Genomic DNA, 20,412 nt, shown 5'->3' with positions numbered 1-20,412 from the left:
GGAGGAAGGGAAAGGAGATTGTTAGCCGCTTTGAGACTCCTTAAAGGTAAAGGGACCCCTGACCATTAGGTCCAGTCGCGGACTCTGGGGTTGTGGCACTCATCTCGCTTTACTGGCCGTGGGAGCCGGCGTACAGCTTCCGGGTCATGTGGCCAGCATGACTAAGCCACTTCTGGTGAACCAGAGCAGCGCACGGAAACGCCATTTACCTTCCCGGCAGAGCGGTACCTATTTATGTACTTGCACTTTGATGTGCTTTCGAACTGCTAGGTTGGCAGGAGCAGGGACCGAGCAACGGGAGCTCACTCCGCCACGGGGATTCGAACTGCCGACCTTCTGATCGGCAAGTCCTAGGCTCTGTGGTTTAACCCACAGCGCTACCTGTGTCCCCTCAGACTCCTTAGGGTAGTGATAAAGTGGGATATCAAATCCAAATTCTTATTCTTATTCTCTTCTTAGAGCAACAGCACCAGAATCATGGCCAATATTGAACAAGTTTTACTTGAAAGCAGCAATTCACTGTCACACTGTCACAATTCACTGAGCCTGGACAGCTCGGTTGGTTAGAAGCATGGTGCCCATAACGTCAAGGATGTAAGTTCGATCCCTGTAGGGATCAGCTGCGTTTTCCTGCATTTGGGGGGGGGTGCACTAGATGAGCCCCAGGGCCCCTTCCAATTCTTTTTTAAAAAAATAAATTCATTTATTTGGTTTTTCAAATTAAAGTTTTTCAGTCACATATCCAACATACAACATAAAAACAAGATTCCAAAGAAACTCCTGGACTTCTCCCCTTTGTGGGTCCTATTGTTAGTCATTTCCTCCTGCATCTTTTATAATAATTCAAATTTTTTACATCTCCATTATATCCAAAATTCACCATTAAACTACAAGTGTTATTCCAACCCTACTAACAATTTTAACTGTTTACAATGATTTTTAAGATAAATGATAAATCTTCCCCATTCCTTATTAAAATTTTAGTCTTCCTGATTTCTGATTCTTCCAGTCATTTTGGCCATTTCGTAATAATCCGTCAACTTAATCTGCCATTCTTCTCTGGTCTTTATCTTCTTTCCATCTCTGGGCCAATAACATCAACAGAGCCATGGCCGCATACATAAATAATCTTTTCTGCTCCATTGAGATTTCGATACATTGGGCTTTTTGGGTCCCTTCCAATTCTATGTGCCTCCTCTCCCATACTGAGAGCAAAGACGGAGAAGAGAAAATGATTGCCGGACCTCCTTTTCATGTCATGCCCAACCTTAGTGGGGCTTGCCACGTTTCCCGTGCTCATGCCTTTTATGACTGCCCATTGTTGGGTCTTGTCCGGGTTCTGTGGCATGGTGACATCACAGTGCAGCTTGGGTGGTCTACACATCCCTGAGCTGAGGAATCCACAAGGCCAGCTCACTCGACTGAAAGGACGGCACCCACCATGCCAAAAGTAGCAGCCTTCAAAAGTTATCATCTAGGACAGCTGCCCCCCACTGCAAGATGGTAGGAAAATCCTTGCTCATGGCCCTCGAGGGCTTTTTGGGCGGCCCTCCCCAGCCTTTGCGCTGCCTACCCAAAGCCCGGTAAGTGAGTCCTAGAGTCTTCCCTCCTCCTTCCCAAAACCTATTTAGAGTTTGCCCAGCTAGGGGAAAGAGGTGGGAGAGCTCTCTTCTTCTCCTTCTTCTTCTTCTTCTTCTTCTTCTTCTTCTTCTTCTTCTTCTTCTTCTTCTTCTTCCTCCTCCTCCTCCTCCTCCTCCTCCTCCTCCTCCTCCTCTTCTCCTATCACTCGTAGCCAAGTAAGATTGTCTTCCATGAACATGGACTTAACGGTGAGTCCGTAAGTGACTGTGGAGGCCAATTCTGGACCCACACGTCCTTCCACAGTGGGGACATAGATTTCTGGGTAGGAATTGATCACGGTGAGGGTTTGCCAAGTGTGCTTTCCACTTAGCACGTTTCTCCCTTGTGTCCTGAGTTTGAGCGTCTTCAAAGCCCATGACACCTTTGGTAAAGGCTGTTCTCCAATTGGAGCGCTCGGAGGCCAGTTGTCGGCATTTATACTACATTTTTACAGGAGGTGTGTTTATACAGCTAGGGAAAAGAGGTGGGAGAGTTCTAGGAGCACCAAAACAAAGGATCTTAGCAGCTGGGCAGTTTCGTATTGGGAAATATTGGCGGTATTCACTGGTTTGGTTTCCATTCTGGACCCAGGAGGAAGGAGGGAACACAGGCAATTTCCACTCCTGCCTCCATTTCCACCCGAAGTCTCTTCCTTCCCCAGCACTCAGCATCTCTGCCTAACCCGCCCAGCCTCTTGAAGACCAGCGCCCTCCTACCTTGGCCAGCTGTGCCTGCAGCTGGTTCTTGGAGTCCGCTATTTCCGAAATGCGGGCATCGAAGGCCAAATTCGTGTTTGTCCACTGCCTCCACATATCGTCGGAAGTGGTTTCCAGGGTGTGGTCTGCTTCGCTGCAGAGGGTGGCTGTGTTGGCACGTGCGTTCTGTGAATACCGGATGTTGTCATCACTAAACTTGGCCCACGTTTCGGGGACCGTCACTCTGCAAGGTATAAGAACCTGGGTTACTGCGAAAAACCAGCATGATGTCCTGTGTTCCAGGGTGCTGTGGGACACTACGCAAAATAAATTGCGTAAAGGTAAAGGTAAAGGGACCCCTGACCATTAGCTCCAGTCATGACCGACTCTGGGGTTGTGGCACTCATCTCTATAGGCCGAGGGAGCCAGCGTACAGCTTCTGGGTCATGTGGCCAGCATGACTAAGCCGCTTCTGGCGAACCAGAGCAGCGCACAGACACGCTGTTTACCTTCCCACCGGAGCGGTACCTATTTATCTACTTGCACTTTGACATGCTTTCGAACTGCTAGGTTGGCAGGAGCAGGGACCGAGCAACGGGAGCTCATCCCGTTACGGGGATTTGAACCGCCGACCTTCTGATCGGCAAGTCCTAGGCTCTGTGGTTTGACCCACAGCGCCACCCGCGTCCCACAAGGTAAAGGTAAAGGGACCCCTGACCATTAGGTCCAGTCGTGACCGACTCTGGGGTTGCGGCGCTCATCTCACTTTATTGGCCAAGGGAGCCGGCATACTTTTTTTTAAAAAAAATTATATCCACGACATCATGGCACCATACAATTTGTAATTATACAAAAGGATTTTGCATACAAATTTCTGCATGTTCAAAGGCCAAATTCACAAACACACCAAGTGGAAGCAAAATGTTGTGGCCTCCCCCCTCTGAAGCTTTGCTTTGTACAATAGGTACAACTGCTCATCTTTGAAAATCCAAGAAGTTTACTTTCTGTTTATTAGGATTGCTTTCACCCCTGGATTTTAAGAGGTGTGGGCTCGGTGTCTGTCATATACCCAGCATGCTCAATAATAATAATAATAATAATTTATTATTTGTACCCCGCCCATCTGGCTGGGTTTCCCCAGCCACTCTGGGCGGCTTCCACAGAAACCAAAAAACACTAAAATATCATACATTAAAAGCTTCCCTGAATAGGGCCGCCTTAAGATGTCTTCTGAATGTCAGGTAGTTGTCCATCACCTTGACATCCGATGGGAGGGCATTCCACAGGGCGGGCGCCACCACCGAAAAGGCCCTCTGTCTGGTTCCCTGTAGCTTCGCTTCTCGCAATGAGGGAACTGCCAGAAGGCCTTCGGCGCTGGACCTCAGTGTCTGGGCAGAACGATGGGGGTGGAGACGCTCCTTCAGGTATACTGGGCCGAAGCCGTTTAGGGCTTTAAAGGTCAACACCAGCACTTTGAATTGTGCTCGGAAACGTACTGGGAGCCAATGTAGGTCTTTCAAGACCGGTGTTATGTGGTCTCGGCGGCCGCCCCCAGTCACCAGTCTAGCTGCCGCATTCTGGATTAGCTGTAGTTTCCGAGTCACCTTCAAAGGTAGCCCCACGTAGAGCGCATTGCACTCTAGTAATGGATATTATAAGCAGAGTGCCCCCAGACTTACGTTCCATCTATTTTTTCCACTCCGTGGTAGAAATTGATGCTGTCGGAAGTGTTCCTCAGGTTATAGCACTTCTCATCGATGAAATGGGCCGAGTTCTTGTCTCCAAGATCCCTCTCGAGAGCATGTTGGGCATCTCTGTTAACACTGTGTAGGAGGACGAGGATTTCTGTTATAGCAGCATATTTACAATTTTAAAGCCTTTTGCAGGTGACAATGGGCAAGAAAGAAGAAGTCTTCGAAATTCCATTTCCATAGTCAAAAACCGTGAAAACAAGCTGTGGATTTCGGCCTAAAATATGAGCGGAATGACACCGGTGCCTTTTACCAGGCAGAAGCTGAACAGGTAAGGAAGATTCACCAATATTATTGCCAGTAAATGCCTTACCTGTTGGATTTCTGCCTGCTGTGAAGTTATAGAAACCCCATCGGGGGGGTGGGGTTAAAGGAAAACCCAGTAGTACCAACAATTATGCTGCTTCTTTTTTTAGCAGCAGGGAAGCTTTTGCCGTTCCTCCCTTTGAGGGCTGGGTGTGACTTCCTGGGTAGTGTTGTGAATTCTGGGTCCATTCCAGATGGCCGAGCAACCCAGGAAGGTTAGAGGGCTTTTGTTGTTGAGAACTGCCAAGAGACCTGATGGCCATCCTTTGGAGAACTACACACTAAAAGAGGATTTCTCGAGGCAAAGGCTGCTGAGTTCTAACGGTGGCTGAGACATCGCAAATGAACGGGGTGCCCAATTCACCGGCCGCCTTTAAAGGCCATGTATATTTTGTGCGTGTGTGTGTTTAAAAAACTTACTTAATTTGTTGTTCAATCCTTTCTGCAAGCTTCCTCATTCTTTCTTGGCATGCTCTGATCAGGTCAACCTCCTGTAATGGAAAATAGACACCTGCTGTCATTGATCCTGCAAAAATGGAGGTTGAAAGAGCATCCTTTATCGGACATTCTCAACATCCACCAAGCCTCCCTCCATTGTGCTGTTGTTTGGTTGGGATGTTGTTGGTTTCTTGGGGAGAAGGCTTGCCTGGTTTTTTAGGCGTGTGTTTTGTTTCCTTCCCAGGCTGCAGATGTCTTGCCTGTGCTTTCAAGGGAGTATGTTGAGCATCCGTGTTTTGTGGTACCCATGACAGTTTTGTACATTTCCAAATTTGTCCCCAGACCCCAGAAATCTGGGGACCGGTGAGCAATGGGAACGTGCACAGATTCCTGGTTGCATTCTGCTTCTCGTACTACAAAAGTTGCTTCCCACACATGTCTTCCTCAATAGGGATCTTAGCACGAACGAGTGATTTATGGAAAGCTGGTCACAAAATTCCTGAACCAGGCAGTTTGATTCTACGGCTTTAGGCTTGAATAGAGACAAAAGATTCCTCGCCCACTACAGCTGTGCATCAAGGCAGCAAAAGAGGTTTAAAGACACGTGCCACCTTGAACATCTTAGTAGGATAGAAATGCAATCATAATAAATGCCCATTGAGGGAGGATAGCACATCTCAAATGTGATAAAATGAGTCCTAGTTCTCCATCCATAAATCTATTTGTCCTTAAATTAAGGTGTGTGTTTTTATTTGTTTTGATTTTTGCTTTAATGCACTAACATAATTATAAATTTTATGTCAGTTTGGGTTTGGGTCAGTTTTCCTAAACTTGTTTCTGGCGTGAAAATAGCATTTTGCTGAAAGGAATCTAATGCAGCTAAACTTTAGACTTCTGAGTAACAATGCACAAAATCCCCCTACCCCCCCCCCCAAAAAAAAGGAATTTAAATGCACTTTGGGGATAGCTTTAAAACCTGGCCCTGGCCTTTCCCAATGTACACCTGTGATGCACATCTCTTGAGCTTTATAAAAATAAAAATATTAAGGAACACAACTATCTCCTATGTACTTTAGGTTCAAATTGTGCTTGGTTTATGCATATGATTTATTATCATATGAATTTTGGACCTTAGGTCTTCTCTGCTACCAGATTGCGGTTCCCAGGTCTTAAGATGCAAGACTCTAGCATTTCTGGTGTTTGACGACAAGTGTCAACACAGCATGACCATATGCCAACAAAACAAAAAGCCATAAGTCACAAGCCATAATTGTTTTGGGCTTACTCCTAAAGCCCCTGATCCACTTGCACAGGATTCATGAATCCGCTTGCGGGTCGTTGACCCAGAGGCTGGGAACTGCTGCTCTGAAATTTCAGGTCAAACTTGGACTTCTCTGAGCAAGATAGAGAGCCAAGGGAGAATCCAAAAAAATGGGTTTTATCAAGAAAACGGAACACCTGTCTCGAGTGCTATTTCTGGCTACCTTCTGCAAACTCATTGCTGTACCTGGATGAGATTCTTTTCCACGTCATCATGGACCAAGTCGATGCCCATCCGTTTCTCCCGATTGTATAAGCATTCCAAAGCCACCTGAAAGCAGACAAGAAAACCACGGGTTCAGATAACTCCTTCAGAGGGGTAAAGACTAATAGTGAGTCTTTGGAAAAACACTGCAAGGTGTTTTTCTTTTCCACGTTCGATCTCCTAATAGAGGAAGAAAACTGTTCCAAATATATCTGCGAATGGTTAACCTGTAACTAAAACATGTGGATGAATGGATGTTTGTTTGTTGCTAGGACCCAAAGCGCTGGATGATCAAAATGGCAATTAGGAGACCCATTAGCGGCTAAATTACTGGACCCTTCCCCCCCCTCTGGGTCAGCCTAAGGACACACAAGGAATTCAATTTTTGTGTGTGAATTTTGACACAAACACTATTCGATCCACACTTCCCCAAACTAAGGTGTAGAACAGCGCTGAGGCTGCAAGCCTAACCCTACTTACCTGGGAGTAAACCCCATTAATGAGACTTATTACTCATACACCCAACAACCGCTGGGCCACCCCAAGCTCCCCTGCCCCCCAGAATCCCAACCCCCAACGCACAGTACAGACTTCCATGCCTCCCTGCAACCCCTCCCTTCCAGTGTGGACCACCACCCTCACACCCTGAGCTCGCTACACTACTGGAAACTTTGCTCTTATGGTTGGTATTGCACTCCTAGTTATCCACTGACTTTCACACTTCCTGGATGCCCCAATGTTGCTGTCACTTCAAAAAAATAAATAAATGTGTATTTTGCAGGGAGATACCTTTTAAAATATATATTTTAATACTTGTCCACATGCATTTCTACCCCCTGAAAATTCACAGATTAATTTCTTCTTCCATATCTGCCCTTATTATTAAGTGCTGATGCTTAGGGAAGATTTGTACATCTTCAAGTTTGTCCAACTGCATGCCTAAGCTGCAGACATTATGGGAACTTCAGCCATCAGCCAGCAATCAGATCGCCCGCCACGTTTCCATATCAGTTTGCAATTCATTTGTTTTAAAAGGTCCTTGTGAGAATTCGTCGGTGTTGTGGTATGAATTTCTCCTAATCACCACATTTCTTTTTTGTACCCAATTTTGCCTAATGCACAGATTTTTGCGAACCCCCTAATATGAATTTTTGTATGCTGCTTTTGCCAAACAATACCCCACCCCAAGTACTTCAGATAGAGCAAGGCTTGAATGTCCTTGAATGTCAAATTCCCCTCCCAGAAGACAGCAGTATTGTTTCATCCAATCACAGCACATGGAACAAAGTTGTGGAAGGAAAAAAACTAAGATTTCAGTGGTGTAGCAACCCCCACTGGCGCCCGGGGCAGACGAAAGTTGTTCAGCTTTCGGGTGAAAATCAAAGTGGATCAGCTTTTTTTAGGACAGCCGCTGATTTCAGGGACGCACAACACACCCAACAACCACTGGGCCACCCTCAAGCTCCCCTGCCCCCCAGAATCCCAACGCACAGTACAGACTTCTGTGCCTCCCTACGACCCCTCCCTTCCAGTGTGGACCACCACCCACACACCCTGGGCTCGCTACACTACTGGAAACTTTGCACTTCTGCCTCTAGACCCCTGTCAGGCTTGAAGGGGACATGCAACGCGTCTTGGCTGCTCTACCCAAAAGAAAACTGAGCCACATCTATTTGAAAAGCGAGACTAGTACACCACCTTGTGGCCAGTTTTAGACTCAAAAAGCAAGACCGGACTAGGAAGAGTCAGGGCAAGGGTGCTATCAGCCTTGACCGCTGCACGTCACTTTTCAACAAAGCCTGCCATTTACTCTCTGAATTTTGGGACCTGTGTGTTGTGTGCACTTTTCTACAGCTTAAGGGAAGAGTGCACGCTTTTTTGTTCCGAAACCAAAGGTTCTCAAGAGTCGGGTTAAAGAAGTGATCCCCAAGCGCACAGATAAAGCATCTGGCAAGGCCCCATGGGGCTGTCTTTGAAGATAGTTCAGAACCCGCTCTTCAGTCGTCTTCGCTCAGGGCTTCTGGCGACAGGGCTGGTTAAGTGAATCTCGCCCATTTTCTTCTGTGTGCCCCCAATATTATTTGTCGTTCTCACTGCAACAACCTGAGGGTGCAGTCCAAATCTACACCCATCCACAGTGGTGCTTTATGAAGCGGCAGAGCAGAGAGGGGTCAGTAAGATTGCTTCGGGAGTCTGGAGCTAGCACAGCGAATGGGCCCAAATTGGTGTCCGATGCTGTCACTCAGTGGCAGGGAGATTGGTCCAAGATCCCACAGATCGCAGGCTGGTCAAGCCCCACACCCACCTCTGGACTACACCCCATAGGCGCCGACTCCATGGGGCCTGAGGGGGCCCGAGCCCCCTCAAAAATTCGTTTGGGGGGGATCGGGCCGCGGCGTGCAGACTTCGAGGCCTTGCGTTGTTTGTTCCACGGTGCCCGCGGCCCCGCCTTGCGCTCCCGACTCTTCCCCTAACCAGCCCCCAGCTCCCCCTCCCCGGTTCCAGAGGCGGCAGTAGGCGCGCGCGTTCCCGGCGTTTCGCGCGCTGGGAAGTCCACCACCAGGGCCCTGTGGGGCCGGGCGCGCGCCTTGGGTTTGCTGCTGCGGGCGCGCTCGCGCCGCTTCTCCTTCAAAGGCGCCGACTCGGGTGCAGCAGCAGTCGCAGGCGAAGTTCCAGGATGAGGCCGGCGGGCCCTAGTGCTGCAGAGACCCTGGGGAGGCGGCCAATCTTCCTCACTCTTCCCAAACCCCTTCGGCCGCCGCCGTTGCTTCTTCTCCTCCTCCTCCTTTTCACCTAGCCATTCGCGCGCCAGTTTCTTTCGACCAAGGGTGCTCATCCCCACCCTTGGCCAGAAGGCTAGAATAAATGGAGGCGAGGCGGATCAAGGCGGGGCCTTTTCGGTGTGCTGGCCTTGTCTAGGAGCCTGCAATATTTACAAATACTGTACCTAAAAGCGCTTCGGGCTGTGCATTACAGTGGACCGTTGAGTGTAGCCTTGTACAATACCTCTGACAGGACAGTTAGGCTTACTTGAGTGATTCTCTCTCTCTCTTCCCCCACCCCATACACAAGCTGAGTAAGTTTCCCTATTCAGCTGATTTCAGCTGTATGATTATCAGTCTCCGGATTTCGTTTTCCTTAAAACCGATAGATACCTTTTAACACTGCTGTTTCCCTGCAACCAGTGGCTGGGGGATTATTTGCCCTATTTATCATTACTAATGATAAAGAGATGAGTGGCGGAATCTACCCTGGGCCCTTTCCTGGCTTTCAATTCCTGTGGGTCTGTCATGTGAACTATTCCTTTAGCATCCCAAAGAGAGTTTTGTAGTACTTGAAAACCTAGGTTTTTGTGGATAAGACCACCTTTTGTTCCTGTGCATTTTCTTAGCGCTCTTCTAGGCTTTCGGACCCTTGGCTGGAGCATTTGTAAATGTAAAGCACAATATGCTACCATTACTATGAAAATGCACTAATCAACTTTTATGCTAGCATGTGCCTAATGTCACAGACATGTCTTGATCAGTAGGGTGGGCAAAAGATTTGCCCAGATGGAACTGAGAATCTTGCTGCTTACTTGAATAATAGCACTAGTAATAAACAACTGTAGTGGGTGGGTGCATATAAACAAGAGGTTGCAGGTTCAGCCCCCCACAATCTCCAGATAGGTCTGGAAGTTACATTATTCTGAAACACTGCGGTCCTGCAGATGTTGCTTGACTACAACTTGCTTCATCCCAAACCATTGGCTGTGTTGCTTGGGGACGATGGAAATTTCATCAGTATCTGCAGGGCCAGAAGTTTCCCACACCTGGTGTAGATGATACAGATGTTCAATACTTCCTGTATCTCCTGCAGCCATGCCTGCGTTCTTTCACTTGCTTCCTCATTCAAGGTTTCTGAAACCTTATCCATCTGCAAGCTTTTATGCTAACACATTTTTACCAAGTTAGTTTATATTCTTTCCACCTAAACATTATATTCTTTCCACCTAAACATTAGGAAGAACTTCCTGACAGTAAGAGCTGTTCGACAGTGAAATTTGCTGCCAAGGAGTGTGGTGGAGTCTCCTTCTTTGGAGGTCTTTAAGCAGAGGCTTGACAACCATATGTCAGGAGTGCTCTGATGGTGTTTCCTGCTTGGCAGGGGGTTGGACTCGATGGCCCTTGTGGTCTCTTCCAACTCTAGGATTCTATGATTCTATGATTCCCTTCAGCAGGCCGTGCTCACAACTCGGCCCAGAGACCCCCCAGCAGTGGATCTCCGGCCCAGCTGAAGAATCCGGCAACAAGCCCCCTGCTCCCCAATCGGCCCTTCCGAAATACGCTTCAAAACCCCCCAGATAGGTTGCCGGTTGCCAAGTCTCGTGGCGCCCTGAGCGAGGGTCTCTCCCCAACACCGCCACCTCGAACTGCGTTCTCCCGGCTACCCGAGCGAACCAGCGGCAGGACCCCGGTATGGGCCCCCCCAATATTTTTTATAAGTCGGCGCCCCTGACCCCATCTGGGGGCTATACTGGGCCCACCACCTTCTGGCAAATAGAAGGGGAAGAAATGGAGGCAGTGAGAGATTTTACTTTCTTGGGCTCCTTGATCACTGCATTAGGTGACAGCAGTCACGAAATTAAAAGACGCCTGCTCCTTGGGAGAAAGGCGATGGCAAACCTAGACAGCATCTTAAAAAGCAAAGACATCACCTTGCCAACAAAGGTCTGTATAGTTAAAGCTATGGTTTTCTCAGTAGTAATGTATGGAAGTGAGAGCTGGACCATAAAGAAGGCTGATTGCCAGAGAATTGATGCTTTTGAATTCTGGTGCTGGAGGAGACTCTTGAGAGTCCCATGGACTGCAAGAAGATCAAACCTCTCCATTCTTAAGGAAATCAGCCCTGAGTGCTCACTGGAAGGACAGATCCTGAAACTGAGGCTCCAATACTTTGGCCACCTCATGAGAAGAGAAGACTCCCTGGAAAAGACCCTGATGTTGGGAAAGATGGAGGGCACAAGGAGAAGGGGACAACAGAGAACGAGATGGTTGGATAGTGTTCTCGAAGCTACCAGCATGAGTTTGACCAAACTGCGGGAGGCAGTGGAAGACAGGAGTGCCTGGCGTGCTCTGGTCCATGGGGTCACGAAGAGTCGGACACGACTAAACGACTACACAACAACAACAAATTATATATATATGTGAACAAATGCTGGTCCAATAATTCGAAGACTGTGGGCAGTCACTGTTCACCGGATTTGGAATATGTGGCTGTTAAATGTAGACCAGCCTATCTCCCTAGGGAGTTCACAGCTGTTATGTTAACTGGTGTGTACGTGCCACCAGATGCCAATGCCAACTTGGCTTTGGGATGCCTGCAGGACCTTATCAGCAGCCAGCAAGACAAGTATCCTGAAGCTGTGCACATCATTGCGGGAGACTTCAACCATGTTGAACTTAAAACAGTGCTCCCAACGCTCTATCAGCATGTGAAATGTCCCACAAGAGGGGACAAGACACTGGATAAAGTTTATTCGAATGTAAATCACGGCTATAGGGCTTTACAGCTGCCACACTTGGGCCAGTCCGACCATATGTCTCTGTTCCTGGTACCAGCATATATCCCAGTCAGGAAACGGGCTCCCACAATATTAAAATCTGTTAAAATCTGGCCTGAAGGTGCTATTCACCAGCTGCAGGACTGTTTTGAGAGAACCAATTGGGATATTTTCGATAGTTCAGACCTGGAGGAGCACACGGCGGCAGTTCTGTGCTATATCAATCACTGCACAGACACTGTCACTGTAAATAAATCCATCCGGTTTTACCCCAATCAGAAACCCTGGATGAATAGAGAGGTCCAGTGCCTGTTGCGGGAAAGGAACGGCTTTCAGGTCAGGCGAGGTGCAGCTTTACAGTGTAGCAAGAGCAAACTTGAGGAGGGGTATTCGACGGGCAAAATTGGATTATAGGCTGAGGATTGAGGATAATTTAAGGAGCAACAACACAAGACAGATGTGGCAGGGGATTCAGCATATTACCAACTACAAACCTAACCTTGGTGCTGTCGACGGTGACCCCTTGCTGGCGGAGGAGCTTAACCTCTTCTTTGCTCGCTTCGAGAAGGAGCCACCTGAGACGCCGGTATTACAGCCACCAGCCCATAGGGGCCCCTCATTCACGGTAGAGGAACATGAGGTGAGACAGGTTTTGAGGATGGCGAATCCGAGGAAGGCGGCTGGACCTGATGGCATCACTGGAAAGGTGTTGAAGGGCTGTGCGGATCAGCTGGCGAGGGTCTTTACTAAGATATTCAATAAGTCCTTACACCAGTCTATTGTCCCACCCTGCCTGAAGTCGTCAACTATTGTCCCTCTGCCTAAAAAATCCACAATCAGTAGTTTGAATGACTATAGACCAGTTGCACTGACTCCAATCATCATGAAGTGTTTTGAGAAACTGGTGCGCCGTCACATTATTTCCTGTCTTCCATCAACTTTTGACAACTACCAGTTTGCATACAGAGCAAATAGATCCACAGAAGACGCCATCAATACCACTCTCCATGCTGCTCTGTCCCATCTGGAGCAGCCGGGGAGTTATGTGAGGCTGCTGTTTGTGGATTTTAGCTCTGCTTTTAACACTATCCTCCCCCATAGACTGGTGTCCAAGCTAGAGGCGATTGGACTCTCCAACTCCACCTGTCTCTGGGTTTTGGATTTTTTGTCAGAACGTTCTCAGAGGGTTAAAGTAGGGTCACACATGTCCACAGCCCTTAGCCTTAACACCGGCTCACCACAGGGTTGTGTGTTGAGTCCCCTGCTCTACACTCTCTATACGTATGACTGTACAGCCATCTATTCCAGCAACAAAATCATCAAGTTTGCTGATGACACTACGGTGGTGGGGCTCATTTCAGGAGGGGATGAGTCCGCCTATCGGGACGAGGTGGAGCGGCTCTGTGTTTGGTGTGGAGAGAACAATCTGGCTCTTAATACGGCTAAGACCAAGGAATTGGTGGTGGATTACAGGGAAAAAAGGCGGACATTCAGCCCTTGTATATCAACGGGGAACGGGTGGAGAGGGTGGCGGAATTCAGGTTTTTGGGAGTAGCTATCGATCAGGGCATGACTTGGAGCGCACATACCACCGCTCTGGTGAAGAAGGCCCAGCAGAGAATTTATTTCCTCAGACTTTTAAAGAAGAACAATCTGAGTGAGAGACTGCTGGTGTGCTTCTACCGAGGCTCCATAGAGAGCATTCTTACATACTGTATTTGTGCTTGGTTCTCCGGTTGTACAGCTAGGGAGAGGAAGGTGCTCCAGAAGGTCATAACCACAGCCCAAAGGATTATTGGTCATCCTCTCCCATCTTTGGAAGAACTGTACGGTTCCCGTTGTCTTAGGAAAGCAAATAACATCCTGCATGATTCATCTCACCCGGGACACGGTCTGTTTGCACTACTGCCTTCTGGCAGGAGATATAGAAACATCAAGTCAAAGACAAATAGACTGAAAAACAGTTTCTATCCAAGAGCTGTGGCCTTTTTGAATGCTGTAACTCGATAGTGTGACCTGGGAGTTTGATGGGTGTGGTGTGGGTGTGGCTGGAATGTGGTTTGTTTGGTTGTTGTTGTTGTTTTGCTTTTGATGTTTTAAGGGATGGCATCCAATTTCGTTGCACTTTGTACAATGTTGCACTTGTGTAATGACAATAAAGAATCTATTCTATATATATATATATATATATATATATTTGCTTTCGTAGATTTTCACGGGTACAGGAATGCAGGTTTTGGTGTCTTCGGGTGTCTTCCCGTGTAAGAGTTGGGGTGTCTAGGCGACGTTTCGACGAGGTCTCACTCGTCATCTTCAGGCTGGTGCTTTCGGCTTCTAGTTACTGGAACAGAGCCCAGTAACTAGAAGCCGAAAGCACCAGCCTGAAGATGACGAGTGAGACCTCGTCGAAACGTCGCCTAGACACCCCAACTCTTACACGGGAAGACACCCGAAGACACCAAAACCTGCATATATATATACATATATATATATATATATATATATATATATATATATATATATATATATCTCAACATAACAAATTATCAAAACAAATCCTCTTCCTTGCCCCCCCATTTCTTTCCTCCCCCCAACAAACCTTCCCTCCCTCTCCCCCAAGACTTCCTTCAGCTCTTCTCTCAGATTTCTCAACTCATGTTGTTCTCTGCATATTGTAAAATTGCATACATCCTTGTATTATCTATCTACTATGTTGACCCTCACTAAATTTGGTATGTTTGTTCAAAACCTGCCAAGGAGTTCAGTTCATTTTGTAGTCTTTTTAAGTAATCTATAAAAAGTTCCCATTCTTCTTTAAAGTCGCAGTTGTCCTTATCTTGCAATTTGTATGTCAGTTTCACCAGTTCTGCATAGTCCATCAATTTCTCTTGCCACTGTTCTTTTGTTGGGGTTTCTGCATTCTTCCATCCTTGTGCTATCAAGACTCTTGCCACTGTTGTAGCACCATCTGGGGGCTTTCTGCCAGCTACCACTGGTGGGCACCCCGTCCTCAGCATTCCTGCCCACCAGCACATTTTGCAGACAAAGCGGAAAGTGACATCTCGCTCCATGGGTAGCAGAAAGCCAGCTTAGCTGGAGGAACACTCAGTTCAAATCTCCCCCTTGCCTGGTGCAAAGTGGGTCTGGGGTGCTGTGTTAAACGTAAAGGGACCCCTGACCATTAGGTCCAGTCGTGGCCGACTCTGGGGTTGCGGCACACATCTTGCTTTATTGGCTGAGCTCACCCCATTGCAGGGATTCGAACCACTGACCTTCTGATCGGCAAGTCCTAGGCTCTGTGGTTTAACCCACGTGACTACAAATGGCTTTTTCTCAGTGGACCTGTTCTGGATGGTGTTTTTAAATAAGATTTGACTGCGGTTGCTTGTGACCATCTAGATCAGGCACGACCAACCCTGTAGAGACTGAGATCTACTCCAAGTATAATAAAACTGGCAGTGATCTACCTATTGTCATTGCCCATAGTTCTTGAGCTTTTTTTAGGGAAAGACACCAGAGTTGTTGAGCTTTTTGGGGGGGGCACTCCCTCCCTTCCCCACTTGCCGCCAGCACAGCAAATACAACCTTTCTAAGCAGCACCGGCGGAGGGCAGTGGCGTAGCGTGGGTTGTCAGCACCCGGGGCAAGGCAAGTAATTTGCGCCCCCTAACCCATGGATTTGCACCCCCTAACCCTAACCCCCAGATGTTGCGCCCGGTGCGGCCAGCACCCCCTGCACCCCCCACGCTACGCCACTGGTGGAGGGGCGTGCCGCAATCACTAAGGAGAAACCAGGTGGTCACTTTTATTACTCCTGCAGTCGACCGGGAGCACCACAGCAATCTACAGGTTCAACATTGCTGATCTAAATCATTGCTTTTAGATTATTATTATTTTTAGTGGTATTTTTAGTGGTTTCTTACTCATACTTGATTTGTTGGTTATCTCGTTTCTGCTGATTGCCTTGATTGCAGTTTTATGGAAAGGTATCAGAACATTGGAAACGAGCAGTGCTATTTTTCTAGAATTCACCATACATAACCTCCCTTTTTCTCTTACAATGGCAATGGCACCCATCTGAGAGGTACCGGGACTGAGTTCCAATGAGTTCTGGCTGAAATAAAGCCCTGGAAACAAGCAATAAATTACAGTACTCCCAAGGACTTGAAGCACGACTGTCGTTTTGAAGATCTGGGAGTCGTGCTGTTTTGATATTAGAAACAAGGAATGGTTCTATTAAGGGAGGGAAGGCGGACCACCACTTTGGTCACAGAGGTTGCCCAAGAGAAAGCCAAATGGCTTCTCAGCACAGTTGCATACCAAACCAAGAGTGTTAAAGTTAAGAACACCCCTGTTGTTCAGCCCAGACCCTGAGATCCAGCTCCAAGGCCCTTCTGGAAGTTCCCTCACTGTGAGAAGTGAGGTTACGGGGAACCAGGCACAGGGCCTTCTCGATGGTGGCACCCGCCTTGTGGAATGCCCTCCCGTCAAAGAAAGAGCCAATGATACAACCTTCTGTAGACATCTGAAGGCAGCCCTGTATAGGGAAAATTTTAATGTTTCATGTTTTACTGTGTTTTCATATATGCTGGAAGCCGCCCAGAGTGACTGGGGCAATCCAGTCAGACAGGTAAAGGTAAAGGGACCCCTGACCATTAGGTCCAGTCGTGGCCAACTCTGGGGTTGCCGTGCTCATATTGCTTTATTGGCCGAGGGAGCCGGCGTACAGCTTCCGGGTCATGTGGCCAGCATGACTAAGCTGCTTCTGGCGAACCAGAGCAGTGCACGGAAACGCCGTTTACCTTTCCGCCGGAGTGGTACCTATTTATCTACTTGCACTTTGCCGTGCTTTCGAACTGCTACGTTGGCAGGAGCAGGGACCGAGCAACGGGAGCTCACCCCGTCGTGGGGATTTGAACCGCCAACCTTCTGATCAGCAAGTCCTAGGCTCTGTGGTTTAACCCACAGCGCCACCCGCGTCTCTTCCAGTCAGATAGGCAGGGTACAAATAATAAAATCATTATTATTCTTATTCCTGGACCACCCTCAGCACCCACCTGCAGTGGTCCCTGGGCTTCATCCGCAGCACATTCTAGGCGCCTCTTGGCTGTGTCCAACATGCGGGTGTCGGACAGCAGCCGTTCGAGTTCATAGGTCAGCTCGGACCTCCAGAAATTGATGTCCGCTAGCCTCTGCCCGATATTCTTCCCGGAGTCTTCCTGCTGCTGCCGTGTCAGCTGGTCTTTGTCCTGTACCAGCCTCCCGGTGTCGGCGTTCAACCTCCCGGCCCAGTGCCGGTAAGCCTCCGAGCCCTTGATCTGGAGCTGGTTGGCTTTGTACCAGTCGTGGGGGCTGTAGCGAGCGTACAAGGAGGACCGCACCGACGGCAGGATGGTGGGAGGCCGCAGCGGGGCACAGAGGCGCCCCGCTCCCTCATCGTTGGGCCTGACGGCGGACACTTTGTAGAACAAGCTGGGGCGCCATGAGTTCAGGTAGCGGTAGCCTGGCAGGTAATAAGACTGGTAGCTGTCCTGGCTGATGCTGGTTGGGGCCACCTCTGGAAGGAAGCAACTCTTCCGAGGTCCGCAGTAGCTGGCGGTCTGGGTAGTGCCAAGGAATTCCATCTAACTCCCTGAACCAGCCACTCAACCTTGCTTGAAGGTCAGGGGCATGAGACAAGGCAGAGGCAGCTGCCCCGTGCACTGTGACTCAGTGACGGTGTCACAGAAGATTAGTGAGGGCATCGTGGCCCCAGCAAAGGGGTCTTTTGAGGTTCACTCAGCCTGCCTGTTTTGTTTCCTAAAAACATTTGTATCTTTAAAAAAGCAAACAAACCCACACCAGAAAAGGCAACTCTAAACATGGGGCGATAAGGTCTGGTGTGGCGTAATCATTACAAGTGTGTCTAGTGTGCAAGAAAGCCACTCCTGGATCAAATATTTTGGGGGGTGGCTGGGTTAAAATCAGTCAGGGACTGTGCTGAGGTGGGCTGCACAGATGAGGAATGGTGGGAGCCTCCCCCTGAATTCAGGACCCTGAATTTTCCCAGGAGCAAAGGGAGAGTATAGATTTGGAACAGTGGTTCGCAGAGGGACATAGTTCAGAAGACAAATGTTGGGAATAACTGGCTGGTGAACAGCTAGGAGGAGAAGAACCGGGAGAGAGAGTGTTAATGGACTCCAATTCACTGGAAAGTATGCAGTCGATGGGTCCAAGGTCACGAGATTAGATAAAGTAGCTGCACAGAAGGCAAAGTGGTTGTGAGATCAGCTTGGAAGACGAGGAAGTGATGAGGGTGACTCGGGGGGGAAGAGGGTGTAAACCTTAACTGGGAGCACCTTTACTCCGAGAATGGACTCTTTGTTCTTTCACTGTGATAATTAAAATCTCTTTAAATGGTAAGAGACTATTTTTGCTTTGTTCTGCTTATCCACGGCCAACGGGAGGGAGCCGCTTTCCCAAAACCTGACATTACCATAATCTAGCCGTATCTGGATCAGAACTGGGGGCAAAGCCGAGTTAGCAGTCATGGCTATAACGTTCCATTTTATCTTGGCTTGATATGGGCTGAAGGAGCCCACACTTGAGAGATCTAGCATTTTTACATATGTTTGCATATGCAACAGACCTGAAAAGCAGCACATGGGTTGGGATCGATGACACGGCGCCAGGCATGCGCACTGTGAGGAAATGCATTTGACCACTGACAAAAAAAAAAAGCTAGCCTTTATTTTAGGAAAAAGAAAAAGGAAGTGAAACCTAGCGGCCGACCCAAATCGCTGGCATTTGACACAAACATTATGGTACCACACTGAGTAAATGCCAGGAAATTGCATCTCTCCCCACCTCCTCTTCCAAATAAAAGCTAATTTTTCATCAGCAAAGTTAGATGCAACAGCAATATTTTCTCTGAGCATGCATGCGTGGCCATGTGTCACTGAGCTCAGTGCATGTGCTGTTTCACAGGTCTGCATATGCAAACATATGTTTTTGAAAAAACCTGTTAAAAAGTTTTGAGGCTTTTTACAATCAAGCGGGATATAAATCTTGTGAGATGAAATAAAATGCTATGTGTAGATTTGCACTGATTGTCACATATCTGCAACAACAGGGGGGAAACTGACCCAAGTTCAGCCCACACCAGCCAGGAGAAAATGGAAACCATGGACAGTGCTAGCTCTGCCCCCGATTTCCTTCCAAATACTATTATATTTAATATCTCAAAACCTACGCAAGCTCGAAAACAGAAATGTCAACTCTAAACATAAGGCAATAAGGTCACATGATAGAGAGCTGGTGGTGTAACATGCTGAGTAAAAGTGCAAAAAAAAAGTCCTTCCTGGTTTAAATATTTCCAAGTCTCTGTGTTTAAACCTCTTGGTATGTTACCATAACTTTTGGGGTAAATGCCAGGAATTTGGGTAAGCTGCTGGATTGGTCAGTGTCAGTGCCGGATTTACGTATGAGCTAAACAAGCTACAGCTTAGGGCCCCACTCTCTTGAAAAAAGAAAACAAAACCTGCATGTACATTTCCAAAATGTAAGATAAAAATATTTTTTTTTAAAAAAAAAAAACCTACATACATTGTGTTGTGTAGGCTCCTATGATATAAGTAATGGGCCCCACCTGCTAGCTTGCTCCCTCAAATATCACTGGTTTGCTCATTTCTATATATAGGGTGCCTACATTCTGCATGTGAAAATGGCTTGAGATACCTATTAGGTCCATAAATTACCATATAGCATATATTCAACACAAAAATCAGCAACAATTTGTTGTTGACAAAGGACAGCTGGACATATAAAGGGCCCCATTACCTTCACTAGCTTCCGCCCTCATCAAACCTCAGTCCAGCCCTGGGTGTGCTGCATGTGTGAACACTGCCGTGGATTTGCACCCATTGCCACAGACCTGCAAACAAACACTTCATGCTGGATTTCCCAAGGATCCTTCAGCCTGTATCAAGCCAAGATCAAATGGAAACTTAGAGCCATGAATGCTAACTTCGCTTGCCCCAGTTCCTATCCAGACACCACCATATTTATTTAAAAAACAAACAAACCCTGAAACCCCACACTCGAAACAGAAACATCCACTCCGTGTTTATTTATTTGATTTGACCTTTTATCACAAAGCCACACAATAAAACGCACCAAAAGAAACTGCTATGAATGTAAAGCAAAACAAACAAAAAAAACAAAATAAAAAAATTCCTTCCTGTAGCACCTTAAAGACCAACTAAGTTAGGATTTTTTTTATTTTGACTATGGCAGACCAACACGGCTACCTATCTGTAAAAAAAACAAAAAACCAGGATGAAAGCGATGGAAAACAATTCCACATATAATGGCAGCTGAAAATATAGAAAATATAAAGGTATCCATTTGAGAGAGCTGCTGAAAAAGGAAGACCAGAGGACCCCAAGTGGTCATAGGCCAGAATCATTACTAAAAGCAGTGCTTTTTTTCTGGGGGGGACGCAGGGGGATGCATACTCCTAAACATTTTGTGAACATTTTGTGAATCTCTATACTTT

At 47.6% G+C, this 20,412-nt stretch overlaps 1 protein-coding gene and 2 long non-coding RNA genes across 3 annotated transcripts in view; 1 reads left to right on the top strand and 2 right to left on the bottom strand.

The window, feature by feature from the left end:
* The window catches only part of TEKT5 (tektin 5), a 30,706-nt gene extending 13,132 nt beyond the window's left edge, over nt 1-17,574 (bottom strand). The window contains exons 1-5 of the mRNA XM_081169605.1: nt 16,934-17,574; nt 6,318-6,401; nt 4,793-4,863; nt 3,995-4,138; nt 2,337-2,559 (exon numbers count right to left, since the gene is read on the bottom strand). Of these exons, the coding sequence (XP_081025731.1) occupies nt 2,337-2,559; nt 3,995-4,138; nt 4,793-4,863; nt 6,318-6,401; nt 16,934-17,500 (1,089 nt within the window). The 5' untranslated portion in view covers nt 17,501-17,574. The remainder of the gene's footprint in view (nt 1-2,336; nt 2,560-3,994; nt 4,139-4,792; nt 4,864-6,317; nt 6,402-16,933) is intronic.
* LOC308573154 overlaps nt 1-20,412 on the bottom strand; it is a 285,151-nt gene that overhangs the window by 201,200 nt on the left and 63,539 nt on the right. The window lies entirely within an intron of this gene.
* On the top strand, nt 1,400-18,715 carry LOC308573128. The gene is made up of 3 exons (XR_014001943.1): nt 1,400-1,583; nt 4,192-4,337; nt 17,926-18,715. It is a non-coding gene; the product is annotated as an uncharacterized lncRNA (long non-coding RNA).

Source organism: Podarcis bocagei (genome assembly GCF_964188305.1).
Source record: "Podarcis bocagei genome assembly, chromosome: 14".
NCBI lineage: Eukaryota > Metazoa > Chordata > Lepidosauria > Squamata > Lacertidae > Podarcis > Podarcis bocagei.
The sequence above is the reverse complement of the archived record's forward strand: the minus strand, read 5'-3'. Positions and strand labels throughout refer to the sequence as shown.